This window comes from Chenopodium quinoa, unplaced genomic scaffold (assembly GCF_001683475.1).
Source record: "Chenopodium quinoa cultivar QQ74 unplaced genomic scaffold, ASM168347v1, whole genome shotgun sequence".
In the NCBI taxonomy this organism is placed as follows: Eukaryota; Viridiplantae; Streptophyta; class Magnoliopsida; order Caryophyllales; family Amaranthaceae; genus Chenopodium; species Chenopodium quinoa.
The window spans coordinates 5,827,741-5,845,127 of NW_018742484.1; the positions used below are offsets into that span (position 1 = coordinate 5,827,741).

General features: G+C 35.9%; 3 protein-coding genes across 3 annotated transcripts; 1 reads left to right on the plus strand and 2 right to left on the minus strand.

The window, feature by feature from the left end:
• The first annotated feature begins 233 nt into the window (after positions 1-233).
• LOC110719542 lies at positions 234-4,770 on the plus strand. The gene is made up of 3 exons (XM_021898496.1): positions 234-394; positions 709-847; positions 1,504-4,770. The coding sequence occupies exon 3, from the start codon at positions 1,562-1,564 to the stop codon at positions 4,523-4,525; it is 2,964 nt and encodes a 987-aa protein (XP_021754188.1). The 5' UTR covers positions 234-394; positions 709-847; positions 1,504-1,561; the 3' UTR covers positions 4,526-4,770.
• A 3,358-nt stretch (positions 4,771-8,128) lies between these two features.
• LOC110719210 (protein ALP1-like) lies at positions 8,129-9,851 on the minus strand. Its single transcript, XM_021898110.1, has 4 exons — positions 9,621-9,851; positions 9,191-9,416; positions 8,659-9,080; positions 8,129-8,482 (listed from the first exon to the last, which is right to left on the minus strand). Exons 1-4 carry the CDS (start codon positions 9,849-9,851, stop codon positions 8,129-8,131), a joined length of 1,233 nt encoding a protein of 410 aa, XP_021753802.1.
• Positions 8,436-16,456, minus strand: LOC110719211 (disease resistance protein RGA2-like). Its single transcript, XM_021898113.1, has 8 exons — positions 16,268-16,456; positions 13,992-14,663; positions 13,907-13,935; positions 11,330-13,779; positions 9,504-10,054; positions 9,191-9,416; positions 8,627-9,080; positions 8,436-8,482 (listed from the first exon to the last, which is right to left on the minus strand). The coding sequence occupies exons 1-4, from the start codon at positions 16,434-16,436 to the stop codon at positions 12,331-12,333; spliced, it is 2,319 nt and encodes a 772-aa protein (XP_021753805.1). The 5' UTR covers positions 16,437-16,456; the 3' UTR covers positions 8,436-8,482; positions 8,627-9,080; positions 9,191-9,416; positions 9,504-10,054; positions 11,330-12,330.
• Positions 16,457-17,387: the final 931 nt, after the last annotated feature.

A 17,387-nucleotide genomic window follows, 5' to 3' on the forward strand; every position in this document is an offset into this window, starting at 1 on the left:
GTACTACTTAAAACTTAATCAAAATATTCAAAAAACAAATAAAATAAATTCTTTATCAATGTTTTTTATACTCTACCAAAAATACCTTTGCAGCTATATATCTCGAGTCAGATCGGCAATTGGCCCCATACCCTGCTTAAACGGTTTGTGTCTCGTCCTGTCAACCAATTTTCAATTCTTTCAGACCAACAAAATAACAACAAAAATGAAAAACCAAAAATATAATTTGCAAAATAAACTAAAATTTAAAATAAATGAGTAAAACTTTTTGGTCCTTTTTAGAGAGAGAAAGAGGGAAAGCTATTTCTTGAGAGACGAATTTAGAATTTTTTTCTTTAAAAATAAAGGTTTCAACTTTGAAGTTGTAAAACCTCTGAACATTTTGGCAAAAAGGGTAAGTCATTTTTAATCAATCAATCAACCCCATCTCTATCAAATTTATAATTTTCAAAACTTTATTGTATACTATACACATTTCATTATTTTCATTCTTATACTATGGTATTTGGCTATTTGCCGTTTTATTGCAAATGGGTCTCTTTCAAATCTGTCTTTTTTGTTTATCCATCTTCTAATTTCCTTAATCATTACTAAATAGGAACCCCATCAATCAATTTTCTCTTAGTTCTTCATAGATTCATGGGGTTTTGCTAATTTTACAGATTATTTTTATGATTTAATTAAATGCCCATCTTTTTAATTTTTCAGGGTTGCTTCATTTTAGTTGACATTGCTACTTATACACTGAAGTTGTGATTGAAGTTTCTGGGTTTTTAGTTGCTAAATTTGGCTGCAATGAGCAAGAAAATGCCAAATCTTTGAGGCAATGTTTCGGGTTTTGAACACAGTAAGTTTTTTCCCAGATCTGATATTTGAATTTTGTAATGTTGATATTGGTTTATTTCTAGTCAATATCTATAATTGGACTCTTAATTGTTTTTTTTTTTTTTTTTTTTTTTTTTTTTTTTCAATTCTATATTTTTTTTGGATCTGTTGTGTCTTAGTTACCAGTATTAGTGAAAAATATGCACCTTATTATTATTTTTTTATTTTTTATTTGTAATGGGGGTGTGTTATATTTCAGTATATGTGACTTAGTCTTATCATAAGCTGAATTATTTGGGTATGAAAAATGAAATGCATATAAATTAATGTTAAAATGTAGTCAAAACTCAAAAGGTGCCAATATATGCTAATCCAATTGGGGACATAGTTAAGTATTAGGTGATGATATCATTTCATAATGGTGCCCCACTTAGTTCATACAAATAATATGTAAGCAATTAAGAATATGAAGTTTGTGTTTTTTAGTACATGTTGTATTATGCACAAAATTTTCTCATTTGTGTATGCAAAGTAGTTTGTGAAATATGACCAAAAGTCTTGGTCTTTGAAAAGGTTGAGGGTTTCATCTGTTTACAATTTGCTTGGACTTGAGTATTTTTTCCCATAGTGTTGATTATGGGAATAGTCTGAGACTCGAGTTCTTGTTTCGAATGCCAGGAAATTGGTTTACTTGTACATATATGGCACAGGAAATCTTCCGAGAGGGAAATAGTTGATGAGTATGGATCTCCGAGAAGAGTCCTCTAAATTGGAGTCTTTAGCAGGAACTACATCAAGAAGGCTTTCATCTGCATCATCTGTATTTTACTCAGCAAATCCATCACCATTCTTTTCACCAAGTTCACCAAAGTCTCAGTTTTCAGAGTCTAATCGTACTGATGTAAACCTTGAAGATAACAGTTCGAGTAAAGCAAATCCAGGCCCTGAGCCAGAGATGAATGTTAGTCTTCCCCCACTGGACATTCCAGGTTCAGAATTGGCAGATGATCTGCAGTTGCTCGAGCGTGTTTCTTCCTCAATGGGAATATCCAATGAAACGGCCTCCACTCATAGCCAAGGTCGATGGATTGAATACTCAAGACCTCGAGGGAGGCGCAAGAAAGTGGTGAGACATTTTGGAGTGCCCTACCCTTCAAATGCAGATTCTCTGTCTGCCAGCCGAGTAAAAAACTGTGATATCTATATAGGCTTGTATGGAAGAAAACCTCCACTTTTGAGATTTGTTAATTGGTTACGTGCTGAGCTGGAAGTTCAAGGGGTCAGTTGCTTTGCTTGTGATAGGGCTCGGTGTAGGAACCCAAGGAAGCAGAGAATTGTTGAGCGAGCAATGGATGTTTGCAGCTTTGGAGTGGTGATCATAACAAAGAAGTCATTTAAAAATCCGTATACTATTGAGGAGCTGAGATTTTTCTCTAGTAAGAAGAACCTTGTTCCAGTTTTCTTTGACGTTGCTCCTAGTGATTGCCTTGTTAGGGATATTATTGAGAGAAGGGGAGAACTCTGGGAGAAAGCTGGGGGTGAATTATGGAATTTATATGGTGGGCTGGAGAAGGAATGGAAAGAAGCAATATATAGTCTTTCTCGCATTGATGAGTGGAAATTGGAGGCACATGATGGTAATTGGAGAGAACGCATATTGAGGGCTGTTACATTGCTAGCACTGAGGTTAGGAAGGAGAAGTGTGGTAGAGAGATTGAGCCGATGGAAGGAGAAGGTAGAGAAAGAAGAGTTCCCATTGCCTCGAAATGAGAACTTCACTGGTAGGAAAAAGGAGTTATCAGAGCTAGAGTTTATGCTTTTCGGAGATGTAACTGGAGATTCAGAAAGAGATTATTTTGAGATCAAGACTAAGCCCAAGAGGAGAAATGTGACAATTAGTTGGAGTAGGAGTAATTCAATGGAGAGGCAGAGAGAAGGTAGTAAGAAAAAAGGTAAAGATCCTGTTACATGGAAAGAATCAGAGAAAGAGATTGAGATGCAAAGTGCCAGTTTCCCTCAACAGCAGCCTCCTAATATACCAAAACCAAAGATTGGCAGAAAATATGCTAGAAGAAAAAGATCTATGAAAATAGTATATGGAAAAGGTATAGCAGTTGTGGCAGGGGAATCTGGAATCGGCAAGACAGAGCTCCTTCTTGAGTTTGCATACAAGTACCATCAAAGATATAAGATGGTCTTGTGGATAGGAGGGGAAAGTAGATATATTAGGCAAAACTATCTAAACCTCTGGCCCTTTATAGAAGTTGATGTAGGAATTGATACCTGTGCTGAAAAGAGTAGAATAAGAAGCTTTGAAGAGCAAGAAGAGGCTGCTATGTTCAGAGTACGCAGAGAACTTATGAGGAATTTGCCATACTTGGTGATTATTGACAATTTGGAGAATGAAAAAGATTGGTGGGACCACCGGCTCATAATGGATCTTCTTCCTAGGTTTGGTGGTGAAACCCATTTCCTTATATCCACACGCCTTCCTCGTGTAATGAACCTTGAGCCTATGAAACTCTCCTACTTGTCCGGGGTGGAGGCTCTTTCTTTGATGCAGGGAAGTACGACAGATTATCCACTCACTGAAATTGATGCTCTTCGGGTCATTGAGGAGAAACTTGGAAGGATAACCTTAGGCCTCGCTGTTGTCGGAGCAATTCTCTCTGAGCTTCCTATTAACCCCACTAGGCTTTTGGATACTATCAACAGGATGCCTTTGAGGGACTTCTCATGGAATGGCAAGGAAGGTAATACACTGAGGAAAAATACCTTCCTTTTGCAATTGTTTGAGGTTTGCTTCTCAATATTCGACCATGCAGATGGACCTAGAAGTTTGGCAACAAGGATGGTTCAGGCAAGTGGCTGGTTTGCACCAGCTCCGGTTCCCGTCTCTTTGCTCGCTGCAGCTGCTCACAAAATACCTGAAAAGCACAAAGGAACTAGGTTATGGAAAAAAATCTTGCATTCCCTACCTTGTGGGTTTACTTCCTACACCAAGAGATCTGAAGCAGAAGCTGCCTCTATGTTGTTGAGGTTCAATATTGCAAGGAGTAGTACCAAGCAGGAATATATTTATTTAAGCGAAATCGTCAAGCTTTATGCCCGTAGAAGAGGGGTTACTGGTGTTGCTCACGCAATGGTGCAAGCTGTTATTGGCCGGGCATCTGTTGTTCATCATCCTGAACATTTATGGGCAGCATGTTTTTTGATATTTGGGTTTGGAAATGACCCTATAGTTGTGGAACTGAAGATCCCTGATTTGCTCGTCCTTGTAAAAAAAGTGGTTTTACCGCTTGCTATCAGAGCATTTATCACATTCTCACGATGCAATGCGGCTCTTGAGCTCCTTCGTTTGTGCACGAATGCGCTTGAAACGGCTGATCAGGCATTTGTGACTCCAGTTGATAAATGGTTGGACAAGTCCCTTTGTTGGAAGCCGGTCCACACAAACGCGCAGTTAAATCCCTCCTTGTGGCAGGAAATGGCATTAGCTAGAGCCACTGTATTAGAGACGAGGGCCAAGCTTATGCTGAGAGGAGGGCAGTTTGACATTGCTGACGATCTTATTAGGAAGGCTATTTTTATTCGGACGTCAATCTCTGGTGAAAATCATCCTGGTACCCTATCTGCCAAGGAAACCCTGGCCAAAATCACCAGGCTTCTAGCAAATGTTCAAGCACATACCTCGTCATAGTTTTCCATTCTTTTTGTAAGCAGAAATTTACATTAGGAGTATACATAGTGTTTCCAATAATGTCATGTTAAACATTTCAGGGCATTTATTTATACCATTTTATACTCGTTGAGATGCCATACTACATTTCTGTTATACGTTTTCTGTTACTTCCATTTTATCACTCTGTCCAATTGGAAACACGAAGGAATTCTCATGTTTCCAGTTGGCACCAGAATGCAGTCCTTTAGAAGTTATTCATGTGAGATTGCAACGAGCAATGCTATAATGATGCACTCTAAAATTGCTTCTTAGCTTTAGCTTTTATTTCCAGTGGCATGAATAACGAAAACCTCTGTTCAAATGGTTTGACATGGAAGATAACTGATTCATAAACTCGAACTACTGAATGTCTGCAAGCATCTTCATTTTTATTTTTACCCTAATTTGCTGTACATCATTCAGTGATGCATCCCAGAGTTTCTATTTTTTTTTTTTTTTTTTTTTTTTTTTGTGGTTGATATAGAAGAATATCACTGATGAAGCTTGAACTCTTAACAAAAACCGCATATTAAGTTTCACAGCAGAGAAGATGCTTATACTCGTGCTCTTTTATATCAGGTTTAGAAAAGGTATGCCATTTTGTCAGGCTAATGTCATGTACATTACTTTCCATTTTGTGAGGCTAATGTGATGTACATTAGTTTTGTTCAAAGAAAGAAAGCCAATTACCTTCTGTTTTTGACAACAAAGAAAGCCAATTGCCATTAAAAGAGGAAATGTGATAAAGAACAATCAGAGAAACAAATGCCTTCTATTTCTTTAAAGATGCAGGAAACCTTGTGATATTTCGGTGCACAAAACTTTGAACTGACCTGATCCATCTCATGGCATTCGAAGAGAACAACTTTCTCAAAGTGTTGTAGCTAAATAATGCTCAATGCAGTAATACATAGCATAAATGACTGCATTATTAAGTCACTTCCTGATTCTGGTTATCATTATGGTAGGATTATTGTTGCTGATGCTGCTGTTGTTGCTGCTTTTAGAGTAAGAGGTATCTGTTAATGATGTCTTCAATGCAGTAGGGTCAGATCAGTTATCGACACCATATTGCATATTCTTAAGTTGTCGGATCAGTTGCACCACAAAGTTGCTTCGCAGCTTTCATTTTCCAGAGGCATCAGTAACAAGAATGTCTGATGAAATGGTATGGCATGGAAACTAAGGAGTTCACTGCATAATCAACTTGAAGTCTTGAGCTTGTTTAAATTGACAAGCATTTATTATTTTTTAATTTTCCATTATTTCTATTTTCTCCCTTTTTATTATACTTTTTTTAAAAAAAATACCTTTATTGTGTTTCAGTGATGCATCCTTGAGTTCCCTCATACTCAGAGCTTCACAACAGAGAAGTGATTATGCTCTTACTCTTTTTGCCAGGTTAAAAAGGTATGCCTTTCATGCATATGTCATGTACTATTAATTCTGTTCAAAGAAAGAAGCTATGTACCATTAAAAGAACAAATTTGAAATTTAACTATTAGAGAAACTTATTCCTTTATTGAAGAACATAATTATGTGAATTACTATAGTGAAGCTATATACTTTAAAACATAGTGAAACTTATTCCTTCATTGAAAAACATAATTATGTGAATTACTATAGTGAATTACAAATTTGAAAAATTAACTATTAAAGAAAGGCTCTTGCTGGTCGAGGACTTCACTCTGGTAAGAATCCTTTATACTAAAGCTTTTGCACAAAGATTTTCTCTAAGGGGGTGTTTGGTATCAAATTAGTAAATGTAAGGGAATGGAAACAAATTAGGAGGGGAAAGGGTAATATATAGTGTTACCCTTACTACTTGTTTGGTATTACTAAGGAAACGTAAACAATGATAACCAATCCCTTTCTTCTTGTTTGGCATAGATAACTTGGAAACAAATACCTTTCCTTCTATTTTTTGTTAGCTTGGCTAACTTTTGCTAAACATTATACAATGTAGAGCAACACTAATTACCATAATATACATATATATATATATATATTTTTTTTTTTTTTTTGAACCGATTACCATAATATATCATATGCTAGATATAGGCAAAGTCACATAAATTGTTGATTACAAAAGCATTGAAATTCTAGTATTCTAAAAAAAAAAAAAAATTATATAAAAAAAAACATTCAAAAACCATTGAAACATTAACTCCAATAACAACTTAGGACAAAACTTTCTACTTCTTCTTAAGAAGATCAATTGCATATTGTTTCTTCATATTAGTTGGGGCTTGATAGAAGATGCGAAGCTTATGTTCTTCGGCCATGAGAATTGTAGCAACCTCCAAAGCTTCGGATGAAGAAATTCCATCTAACTTCATCACCTCATCCAAAACCTTGTTCACTTTTTCATCCATTATTTGCTCTCTTTCTTCCGCTTTAGACCATGCACTAGCCATAGTCCCAAGATTAACATTGATATTTTCAAATATCTTCCCAAAATTGTTAGATACATCATGGAGGGAGGCCACCAAATCATCATCATCATTCCTACACAAACTCTTCAAAACTACTTTGTTCTTTCCCTTCACCTTAGCCTCCTTTGCCTTTGTAGAACGTTTTCCGGATTGAGTAGTGGAATCACTTGCGGAAGAATGAATCGTAGAAGCCTTCACTTTTGCCATTTTTGAAGGAGTTGAATGATCATCCTCTATCTTCCGTTTTCTAGATTGACTTGTAGAAGAATAAGTGTCCGAATGAGTAGAATTCACATCATCTTCTTCATCACTCTCGACATTCAATGGTTGCTTATCAATCTCTTGATCCATATCTTCTATAGCATCAACAAACGACTCACTTGCATCTCCGGTAGCTTTGTATTTTGCATAAATTTCTGCTAGAGTGTCATAATGAATGAATGGAACTCCAAACAACCCCTTAGCTTTCTTATGAGTCTGCCATATAAGAGATAAAATAATTAAATTAATATTTTTTCTGCATATACTAGACCTTAAATTCTGCTAAAATTTCTGATCTAAACTATCTTTTTAAAATTCTGACATAAACAGGGATAAATTGAAGTAGTTTAAATTAGATGAACAGATGCAGCATCAACACTGATTTCTGTGCTACTATGAACCTATGAATCAATAAACGTCAGAACTGTTCAATAATGACATGCAAGGGTACCCTTTAAGAAAAAATATTTCCAGCATTTGGATCTCTTTATTAACATTTCAATACAATATAAAGGAGGCATTAATGTAATAAAAATACATACACATAACACATTTGTAATCTCTTACTCTATCCAACTTTTCTTCCATCCACCCACCTATTTACTCCATCTATCTTTCTAAGAGGAGAAAAAAAATATATCGGAAGGTGTATATCTAATCCAGTTGTTGAGAAAATCAGTAAAATCAGTCTTGAGCTGTAAACTCATTAAAAATTCAGGTAATGAGAGAATATATAAGGCATAATGTAAGGGGGATGCAACAAGGTAGCAACAAAATATACATTGACTACAGAAGCATATAATACAGAAGCAGTTACCACAGAAGCAGATAATACAGAAGCTAATACTACAGAAGCAGATACCATAGAAGCAGTTCATACCTTTACCTATCCGTCGAACACCGACTTATCAACTTGTAGAATCTTCTTCTCAACATCCCATCCAAATCCTGAGGTGGATAACATTTCCGCCAATGCACTATATTTCTCCGACCAATGCTTGATCCTTGACTCAATGTGGGGAACCGCTCTCAAGCCGCAATTAGGAAGTACACGATTGATCATCTCTTCCAACTTATTCATGTAACCATTCTTAAACCCATTCTCACACTTCCACTTCGGATCACCACTCAACTCATGCAAATATCTTATTAGAACCGTGTCTTTTTCATACGTCCAATACCTTTTATTTTTGCCTCTTCCTCGATTGCTTGCCTCACCCTTAGCTTGACTAGCCTCCATCTACAAAAAAAAAGTAGGTTAAAAGGCATATTAGAACTCAACATAACAAATTACAAGGCTAATTACAATAGAACATATCATACATAACAGATTATAAGGCATATTTGAACTGAACAGAACATAACATTATAAGGCATATCATACTTTTTGTGTTATTGACCATGTCTACCTCTCGCCCTCCAATCGTTAAACATATCTTGGGCTAATGTGTTTCTAAAATTGGTCCAATGATCTGAAGTAGCAACACTTGTAATAAACTCCCTCTCATCATCAGAATCACTCTCGGAATCATCATCGGATTCACTCAATTCATCTTCTTTTATATCATCCGTAGGCATGAATTTTCTAATTAGATTATGCAATAAGCAACAAGCCATCACGATACGTCCATGAGTTCGAATAGGGAAAAATGAAGGACTTCTAAGTATACTCCATCTTCCTTTAAGTAGGCCAAAACATCTCTCAATCACATTTCGCGCCCTAGCATGTTTCATGTTATAGAATTCCTCGGCACTTTCGGGTTGTCGATCCGTCCATTCTTTTAAATGGTATCTTTGACCTCTATATGGAGCAAGAAAACCCTCACAATTCGTATACCCTGCATCAGCCAAATAATAATTACCTTCAAAGTATTTAACAAAATGATTACTACCTACCAAAACTAACAAAACATATATAACTCACAAAAAAAAAAAGACGTTCACTTACCTCGAGGTACCCTAAAACCGTTTGGTCTAGAAAGAGCATTTTGAAGTACACGCATATCATGGGCCGAACCTTCCCAACCAGGAAGAACATAAATAAATTGCATATTAGGTGCACAAACACCCAATACATTCATAGCAATTGTTCCTTTTCTTGTTCTATACTTTGGTCGTTCTTGTGAAGGCACATTTACATTAATGTAAGTCCCATCTAATGCCCCTAAACAATTCTACAAAAATAGGAAAAAATATTACTTACAAACAAGCAAAAATAAGAAAATCCTAGCAAAACGTAGGGGCTTTGAAAATACCAATACCTTGAAGGATTTCCACCTTTCAACTTCATAATCATCCGATATTGGTGTGGGATTGTAAAGTAGTACTTCATGCAACTTGAGAAAATCCCTTAGACAAAGGTGAAATTATCGGCTCACGGTTTCTCCACTTCTAAAGAAGTATTGTCCAATAGACCTATTCTTCTTATGATGAGCCAACGTGTATAAAAACATGGCAACTATCTCTTGAAGCGACATGTTTTTTGTTCCACTCAAACCCCCAATGTCTCTAAGCATCTCACAAATAATATTGAAAGTTCTTCTATTAACGCGAAGCTCACTCTTGCATTTCACATCACTCTCCCTATAAAGCCCTCTCAATACTAACATTCGTAACAATTTTTTGTTTCTTTTCCTTTCTTTTATTTGAACCCCCCTTATTGTAACAACGCAAATTATATACCACATCCAATACATCATCAACATAATAATAACCATTGCAATTACTAATTGTATTTGTTATAGTTTTTTCTTCCTTATAGAACGCATAAGTCGAGCCATTGTACAAGAAACACAACAAATGGAAATTGAACCTGACAAACGGCAAAATTTTCATGATACGTTAGAGAACGAGATGAATGTCACATATTCTATTAGCCAAGATTACAGTCAACTGCATAAAGATTGCGTTGCAACACATCGAGAACTTGAGTATGGGATGCTTTCCCAGGGAGATTAGTAATCATGAGCTAGTTTATTTGAATATTTCTCTTATGATTGACTAATAATATTAACTATCTACTCCTTTTCCTGCATCTGATTTTCATCAAGCACCCACAGAAGAAGTCATATGGACCAAAGCTGAGGGTCTGTATAATTGGTTTTATTTTTACTTTAGCTTTAGTGTGGTATCTATTGTTAAAGCTGCCTAAATCGTTGCAAAGGGGATATTCTGGCTTACCTAGTGCAAATATGGACTTGTAGTCCCACCACTCAATGTTTCTGTCAAGTCTCAGTCATATTTTTCTTAACCAATCTGAACAATTGGACTATACTTTGATTATGATTTCATGAATTCAAGGGAAGAATATTATTGCAATTGCTTAAGCTTTTAGAAATCATTGGAAGAAATCAAAATTCTAAACAAGCAACTTCCTAATGCACTTAAAATCCAAAAAAAATCCCCAACTATACAATCAACCCACCAAAAGTAAACCAAAATCATGGAAAAAATTGGGGGAGTAACACAAAATAACCAGCAAAAAAATGCAGCAGTAGAAATCCTAAGACATCAGTTTGTATTACTAGTAAGCATAAAATCAAATTTGGGGGAAAAGAAGCCAAATAATAATAGCATAAAATCAAAATTTGCAGAACAAAAAAATCAGTAAGTATTATTTCAACAATACTGATAAAAGAAGCCAAATAATAACAGCAAATTATACCATCTAATTTAAGCATAAATCGAAATTTGGGGGAAAACACAAAATATACAACAATTACATGCAATAATAGCTATATATACCATCTAATTTAAGCATAAAATCGAAAATTGATATCATGTTAGCAATAATGTCATGAAACAAAAAGCAGGTGATTCAATTGAGAAAAATAAAACTCAAATAAAAATGAAAAATTAGGACAGAAAACCCTAGAAATTAACACCATAAATCGAAAATAGCAATCAACACAAACAAAAAATATGGATCGCAAATCAAATTAAGAGCATGAATCGAAAATACCTCCTAAATAGCAATCTTTCGATATACAGTAGAAAAATCAAAACACAATCAATCAAACAAATTTTATATAAATTCAACACAAACTCAACATCTAGGGTTCTTAATCAAAAAAGTGAGAGATCAAACCTTGAGATTATGGATTTCTGGAAATTTGAAGTACGAAAATTTAGGGTTCTTCAGCGAAATTGTGGCTTCGATCGATCAAAGTTGAGGATTTTGAGGGGTGATCTGTTGTATGAAAGGAGAGAGAATAGATAGAGGAAAGAAAGGGGATTTGTTTCCCCAAATTTTACAGTGGAAACAAAGTAATGGAATGGGTTAGAGGAGGGAAACGATTTCTATTACATAACTCTTTAACCAAACATCTTCTAACGGAAACGGTAACCCGATTTCCGTTTCTAGCCCTATAAAAAGCCCATACCAAACATGCTAAGTGTAAGAGTGAGGGTTGTTTACTCGGCTCGGAATATGAAAGGTTTCTTTATCCTCCTTTACAAAGCATAACAATTCAAAAAAGGTTTGCCTTTTTCCATTGACGGAAGATTCCTAGTTATTTTGCTTCCCCATTTGCTGAAAGCACTTCCTATAGCGAACCATGTAAGGAAGATCACGAGTAGGCTGGTAACAATTTCATCAGCAGCAAAATAGGCATCTTAATCTTCAGTAGGAAATTCCTTCATCTCAGATGATAAATCTGAGGATATACATATTTTAATTTTTGAATCAAAAGAACAATTATTTGATTTTTTTATTCAAAGATATGATTGTTAGTGGAAAGAAGTAAAGTTCATATAGTAATAATCAAATGAATAAATTTAACCTCGTAAAAAAAGAAAAAAAAATTAAGATAGTATCATTTATCGAATGATAAATTTCAACACTTCAAAGAAAGCAATTGAATGTTACAGAGGTAAAATACATGAATTTTTACTTCAAAAATAACTTATATTCCGTTGATTGCAAGGACTTACAAATTCATTCTGTTTTAAGTGCAACTTGAATGTGGGAAATCTTGTGATGCTCTGTGCCGTTGATCTTAATGGCTTCCTCCAGGAGGGGGCATTTTTCAATTTGCAAGTACCTTAATTTTGAGAGTCGCTTCATGGCATCCTCCGCTGCTAGTTTCTTCAACTTCTTGCACCCAGAAAGGACCAATTGCTGGAGAGATGAAAGGTTTCCGGTCCAATCTGGAAGACATTCCAGGCTCTTAAAATCAACAATTTGCAATTGTTGCAGCGCCTTAAAGTGTCTTGGTTTTTCCAACCATACAACAGCAAATTCTTGAGAGATGTGATTTTCAAAAGGGGACTTATATCAGGAAAATGATCTAGCTGATCATACCTCCCAATATGTAGCACTTGAAGACAAGGAAGGCTGTATATCCAATCAGAATCAGGCGACTGACTCATCATCTTGGGCATACCACGTATACATAGAATGGTAAGACGAGTCAATGCTGTCAGGTCAGGGAGTGTCTCAATTTTTGAGCAAATTGATAACCACAATTCTTCCAACGACGTGCAGCATTGCAGACCCTCCGGAGGATACTTCAAATTATCATTCTGGAAGATATGAAGGCGACGCAATGAGGCTAGACTGCTGAGGTTGGGTAGAGACTCCAGGCCAGAACAAAAACATATATGCAACAATTCAAGAGAAACCAGCTTTGACAGGCGCTCTGGCAAGCAAGTCAGCTTCTTGCATCTATCGATTTGCAGTGTTTGAAGAGATGTGCAATATTCAGGCAACTTCTGAGATAAACTTATGAGCTCCACCACGTTGTCAATATGAAGATTCTTCAGACAAGCGAGACTGCTTTCATTGTCAAGTATGTTTAACACTGGGAGACCGGAAGTGTTGTTTATAACAGTTAGCTTTGTAAGAGAGGGGAAATTATTTGGAGTTGTCGTCAATTCAGGGCAATCTTCTATGACTAATTCTTCCAGGGAAGGAAAGAAAGACCTTGATGACCTAACCCCAGAGCACGGTTCACCCCATTCTCTTAAATTCCAAAGCCCACATAGTTGAAGTTTTTTCAAGCTTGGAAAATATAACACCCCAAAGTTGGAACTGCTACTTGCATCCTCAGTTAATATCTCAGCATTACAATACAACTCTGCACCTATGTGCTCCAACCTATCCATATCTCTGATCTCAAGCTCTTCAAGAGAAGGCAGGTTCCCCAATGTTGGCAATTTTTGGCACCTTCGACAATTAATAAGGTTGATTATCTTTATCAGGCTGTAGACTGCATCCATTCTCATTATCCAAGATGGAAATTTCTCACCCCCATACCCGTAAATTATCAGAAGTCTCAAATTACGGTTTGGCTTCAAGCCATCTAATACCTCCTCTTGCTTTACCCAGTCATTGTCTCTATTCCACATTAGCCCCAACTTATTAAGTCTCGATTTCTCTGATATATTTGTAGCTTCAGCATCTTGTTTGCTCTTAATTACCTCAAGGCCGGAAATTCCTAAAAAGCCACTCACGTGAGGCAAACATCCCAATTCAGAAATCTGGAATCCCCCATCACTTACCCACAGAGGTGGAAGAGTCATGCATCCTGTAGCATTCTACATCTCCAAGTTCATCCCTTTCTACTTCCACTAAGAAGGAAATGTTTAGCAACAAATTAATATAACCTTGAGCAATATCCTCCATCAATTCTCTACTATCAAATTGTTGGATTAAGCCCAGAGCCATCCAATTAAATCTCAACCAATCTTTACCTATTATTTTATCCTTTGGAAGCACAGCACAAAAGGAAAAACACTTTTTCAAAAACGGAGATGGCAGATGATTGTAGATTTGTAGCTGAGCTTCAACGATGGTAATATTCCAGTCTCATCATCCTGTAGTAAATCCCATAACTCACTTTGTTCAATGTTCTCCCACTCGTATGAATGTTGTTTAGTTTGCAATATTCCTCCAATGGTCTTTATTGCCAGAGGATTTCCCTTACATTTCCGAACAATCTCTTCACCAGTGGTTTCCAACATAGATATGTTCTCCGGAGACTTATTTGCAAAGGCAACTTGTTTAAACAAAGACCAACTATCATCTTTTGAGAGCTCTGGCAATTCATGAGTTGAAGACGCGTGCATTGTATGTGCAACAACTTTATCTCTAGTTGTCACCAGTATCATGCTATCCTTAGAACCACCAATACTTTCCAGTGAACTTTTCATTGCGTTCCAAAGACCTTGATGGGTATTCCAAACATCGTCAAGCACTAGTAAGTATCTCTGTCCTTCTAGCTTTTCCTTGAGTTTTCTTACTGCTACTTCGCTGCAGCTGGCAATCTCTTTACCGTTCATTTCAACGTACTCCAATATTTTTAATAACATCTTCACAATGTTAAAATCTTCCGATACAACAATCCAAATTCTTTGGGAAAATGTATCCGTCACTCGCTTGTCTTCAAAAACGTTTTTTGCTAGCCTTGATTTTCCAATACCTGTATCATACATAGGTACCATATACTTTAAATGCCTACCATAAACATGTTAAGTTGCTAATTATCCAAAACGACCAAAAGAATTCACTGTGTTACACTGCTTGCCCGATCAAATTACCTCTTGCTATCAGTATATAGATACCGAAGTATTATTCAGCTCGTGACCTTTGACGAAGGTAACTTTACACACGCTGTATAGTTTATTTCTCAGTTATTCCCTCCGTGTTTCTTTTAAGTATCTCGGTTTGACTTTTGCATTATTCACGTACATCACTTTGACAAAAGTTTATGCCACTATATGTGTTTGTTAGAATCGTCTCAATACATACTTTACGAAAATTAACTTGTTAAAATTTATATGTATTGCTAATTAAATATATAATTGGTTAAAGTTATGTCTAAGTCCTATTCGGTTTCAGATCTATTTTATCAAATTCAGATTTGGATCGGATTTTCTTTCTTAAATCTGGGTCGGATTCGAATCCAACTCGGAAAGAGTTGTCATCCCTACTTGTGAGTAGGGGAATTCCCTTATTCCCCTCTCTACTCTAAAGCATTGACATGTGCAGCTGAAATGGCTTATTAGCTTGAAGGGTGCCAGATTAGTTAGGGTCCTTCTTCATCTTTTAGAAAAATAAAAGAAAATATGTCAATAACTATCTTTTAATTTACCATTTTTGCGAACAACTACTTTTTACTTTAAAGTTTGCGAAAAACTACCTTATAGGCTTATATTGAGTTTTTGTTTTGGTACTATTACCATTTGACGGATTCCGTCAAAATTTTCGTTAGTGAGACCCACGTTCAATGATGTTAAACAAAATTATATCTAATTACATAGGTTAGACCCCATTAAAACCTATTTTAAACACCTTAATGTTATATCTAGTTAATGTAAACCCATATTAATGCTTTTCAATTTTAATTTGCCTAATTTACACCCAAATTAGATTAGGGTTTTCAATTTGGGGCTAATATAATATAATTCCAACATGCATTTGTGGTTTCAATTTGCTTATTTTACTCCCAATTCACATCGAATTCTCTCCAAAACATTTCTCTTACTCTTCAATTATGAATTAGGGTTCTCAATTTGAAAGTAACAAAAATATTGAAGGAATCCGTCAATTGGTAGTGGTACCAAAATAAAAATTCAATATAAGGTAATTATTCACAAATTCTAAAGTAAAAGGTAATTGTTTGCAAAAGTGGTAACTTAAAAGGTAGTTGTTGACAAAAAGTCCAATTAAAATAAAAATAAAATATATCTTTCGTTGTTTTTAAATGCACGCAACAGTTTATCTCAAGCGGAGTTTTAGGTGGCCTGATTAGGACGAATTTGGTAAAATATTATATATATATGCGGGTTTTTTTGGGAGTTAAAATTATAAAAATGAGATGTCAACTCTTAATTGTTTTTATTTAGAAAAGTACTCCGTATAAGATGTGTGAGAAGAAAAATATGAAGTACTCATAATTGAGTGTGAGTGGGGTAGTTAATATTTCCATTTAGTTAAGTAATGCAAAAAAAAAAAAAAAAAAAAAAAAAACTTTTAAAAGAGCGTTGCATTAACTAAATTTAAGTCCAAGAATAAGAAGCATACCTCCAAAACCGGTGATGGCCACAACAGAAAGGCTGTTACTGGTGACATATTCAGTATCCAGGGAAGGGTTGCACAATTTGTCCACCAAGGAATCAACATCAGGTCCCCTCCCAACGAACCTGGACATATCTACGTTCTGCCGAAGCTGTTGCAGGAGCCACGCCTTCATTTATGATAGAGTTTCTTGCAGCTGGGTCTAGAGCCTGGCGGAGGTTGACAATGGTTTGAGCTTCTTTTAAGGCTTTCTCAATCTTGATATTGATCTTACTAATCCACTTGCCAATCTTACGGCGAAAGAAGACCCGTTTTAAAGGCCAGAAGACCCGTTTCCTTTGTGACTTTCTCTTTATGACAACTTCACGCTGCTTCTCATAAGCCAACACATCCATAATATTCTCCGCGTCATAGAGAATGTTGACGACATTTCTCATCCACGGTTCTACTAGGTCTCTACTACTAGTATTAGTATTAGTAGCAGTCTTGTTGAGCACATAGCTTGAGATTATATCGACCTTGCGCTGGAGCTCATTGAGATCTTTTCTGAAGCCCTGCCACATCAGTTTGATCTCCCCATTAACCCGACTCACCAGAACTTCAATCATGGGTTTAATAGCCTCAACCAAAAGCGGAGCTATAGATTCAGCCATTTTTATTTTCTATGAAATGATTTATTAGTTCTTTCCTTAGAGCACCACAATGTATGAATATATACTCTTATTGAATGATTAAATTAGTGAAGCTATTCAAATAATTTAAAGATAAGGCTTTACAGTCGTACATCGTCCAAATAATGTTCACAAATGTCAGTTTCGAGGTGGGATGCCTCGGAGATAAGATAAGATGGTACTCTTACCCAAATAACCTCCAAAGAACAGTCTTATTAGTGTGGGGACTGGGGAGTGCGATGCCACTCCTATGAAAAATGTGTGCATACTCTATAATCATACATTTAGTATATAATCTATACACTGCTGACTCTTCAAAGACAAAAAATTAAATAATTAATAGGAATGAACATCTGATATCCTCCAAACAAAAAAGGACATATCAACGCTTTCGTGGTCGGAAGTCGGAACTAGTTGTTAAAGATGATCATCTGCAGCTGTGCCTAATGACAATG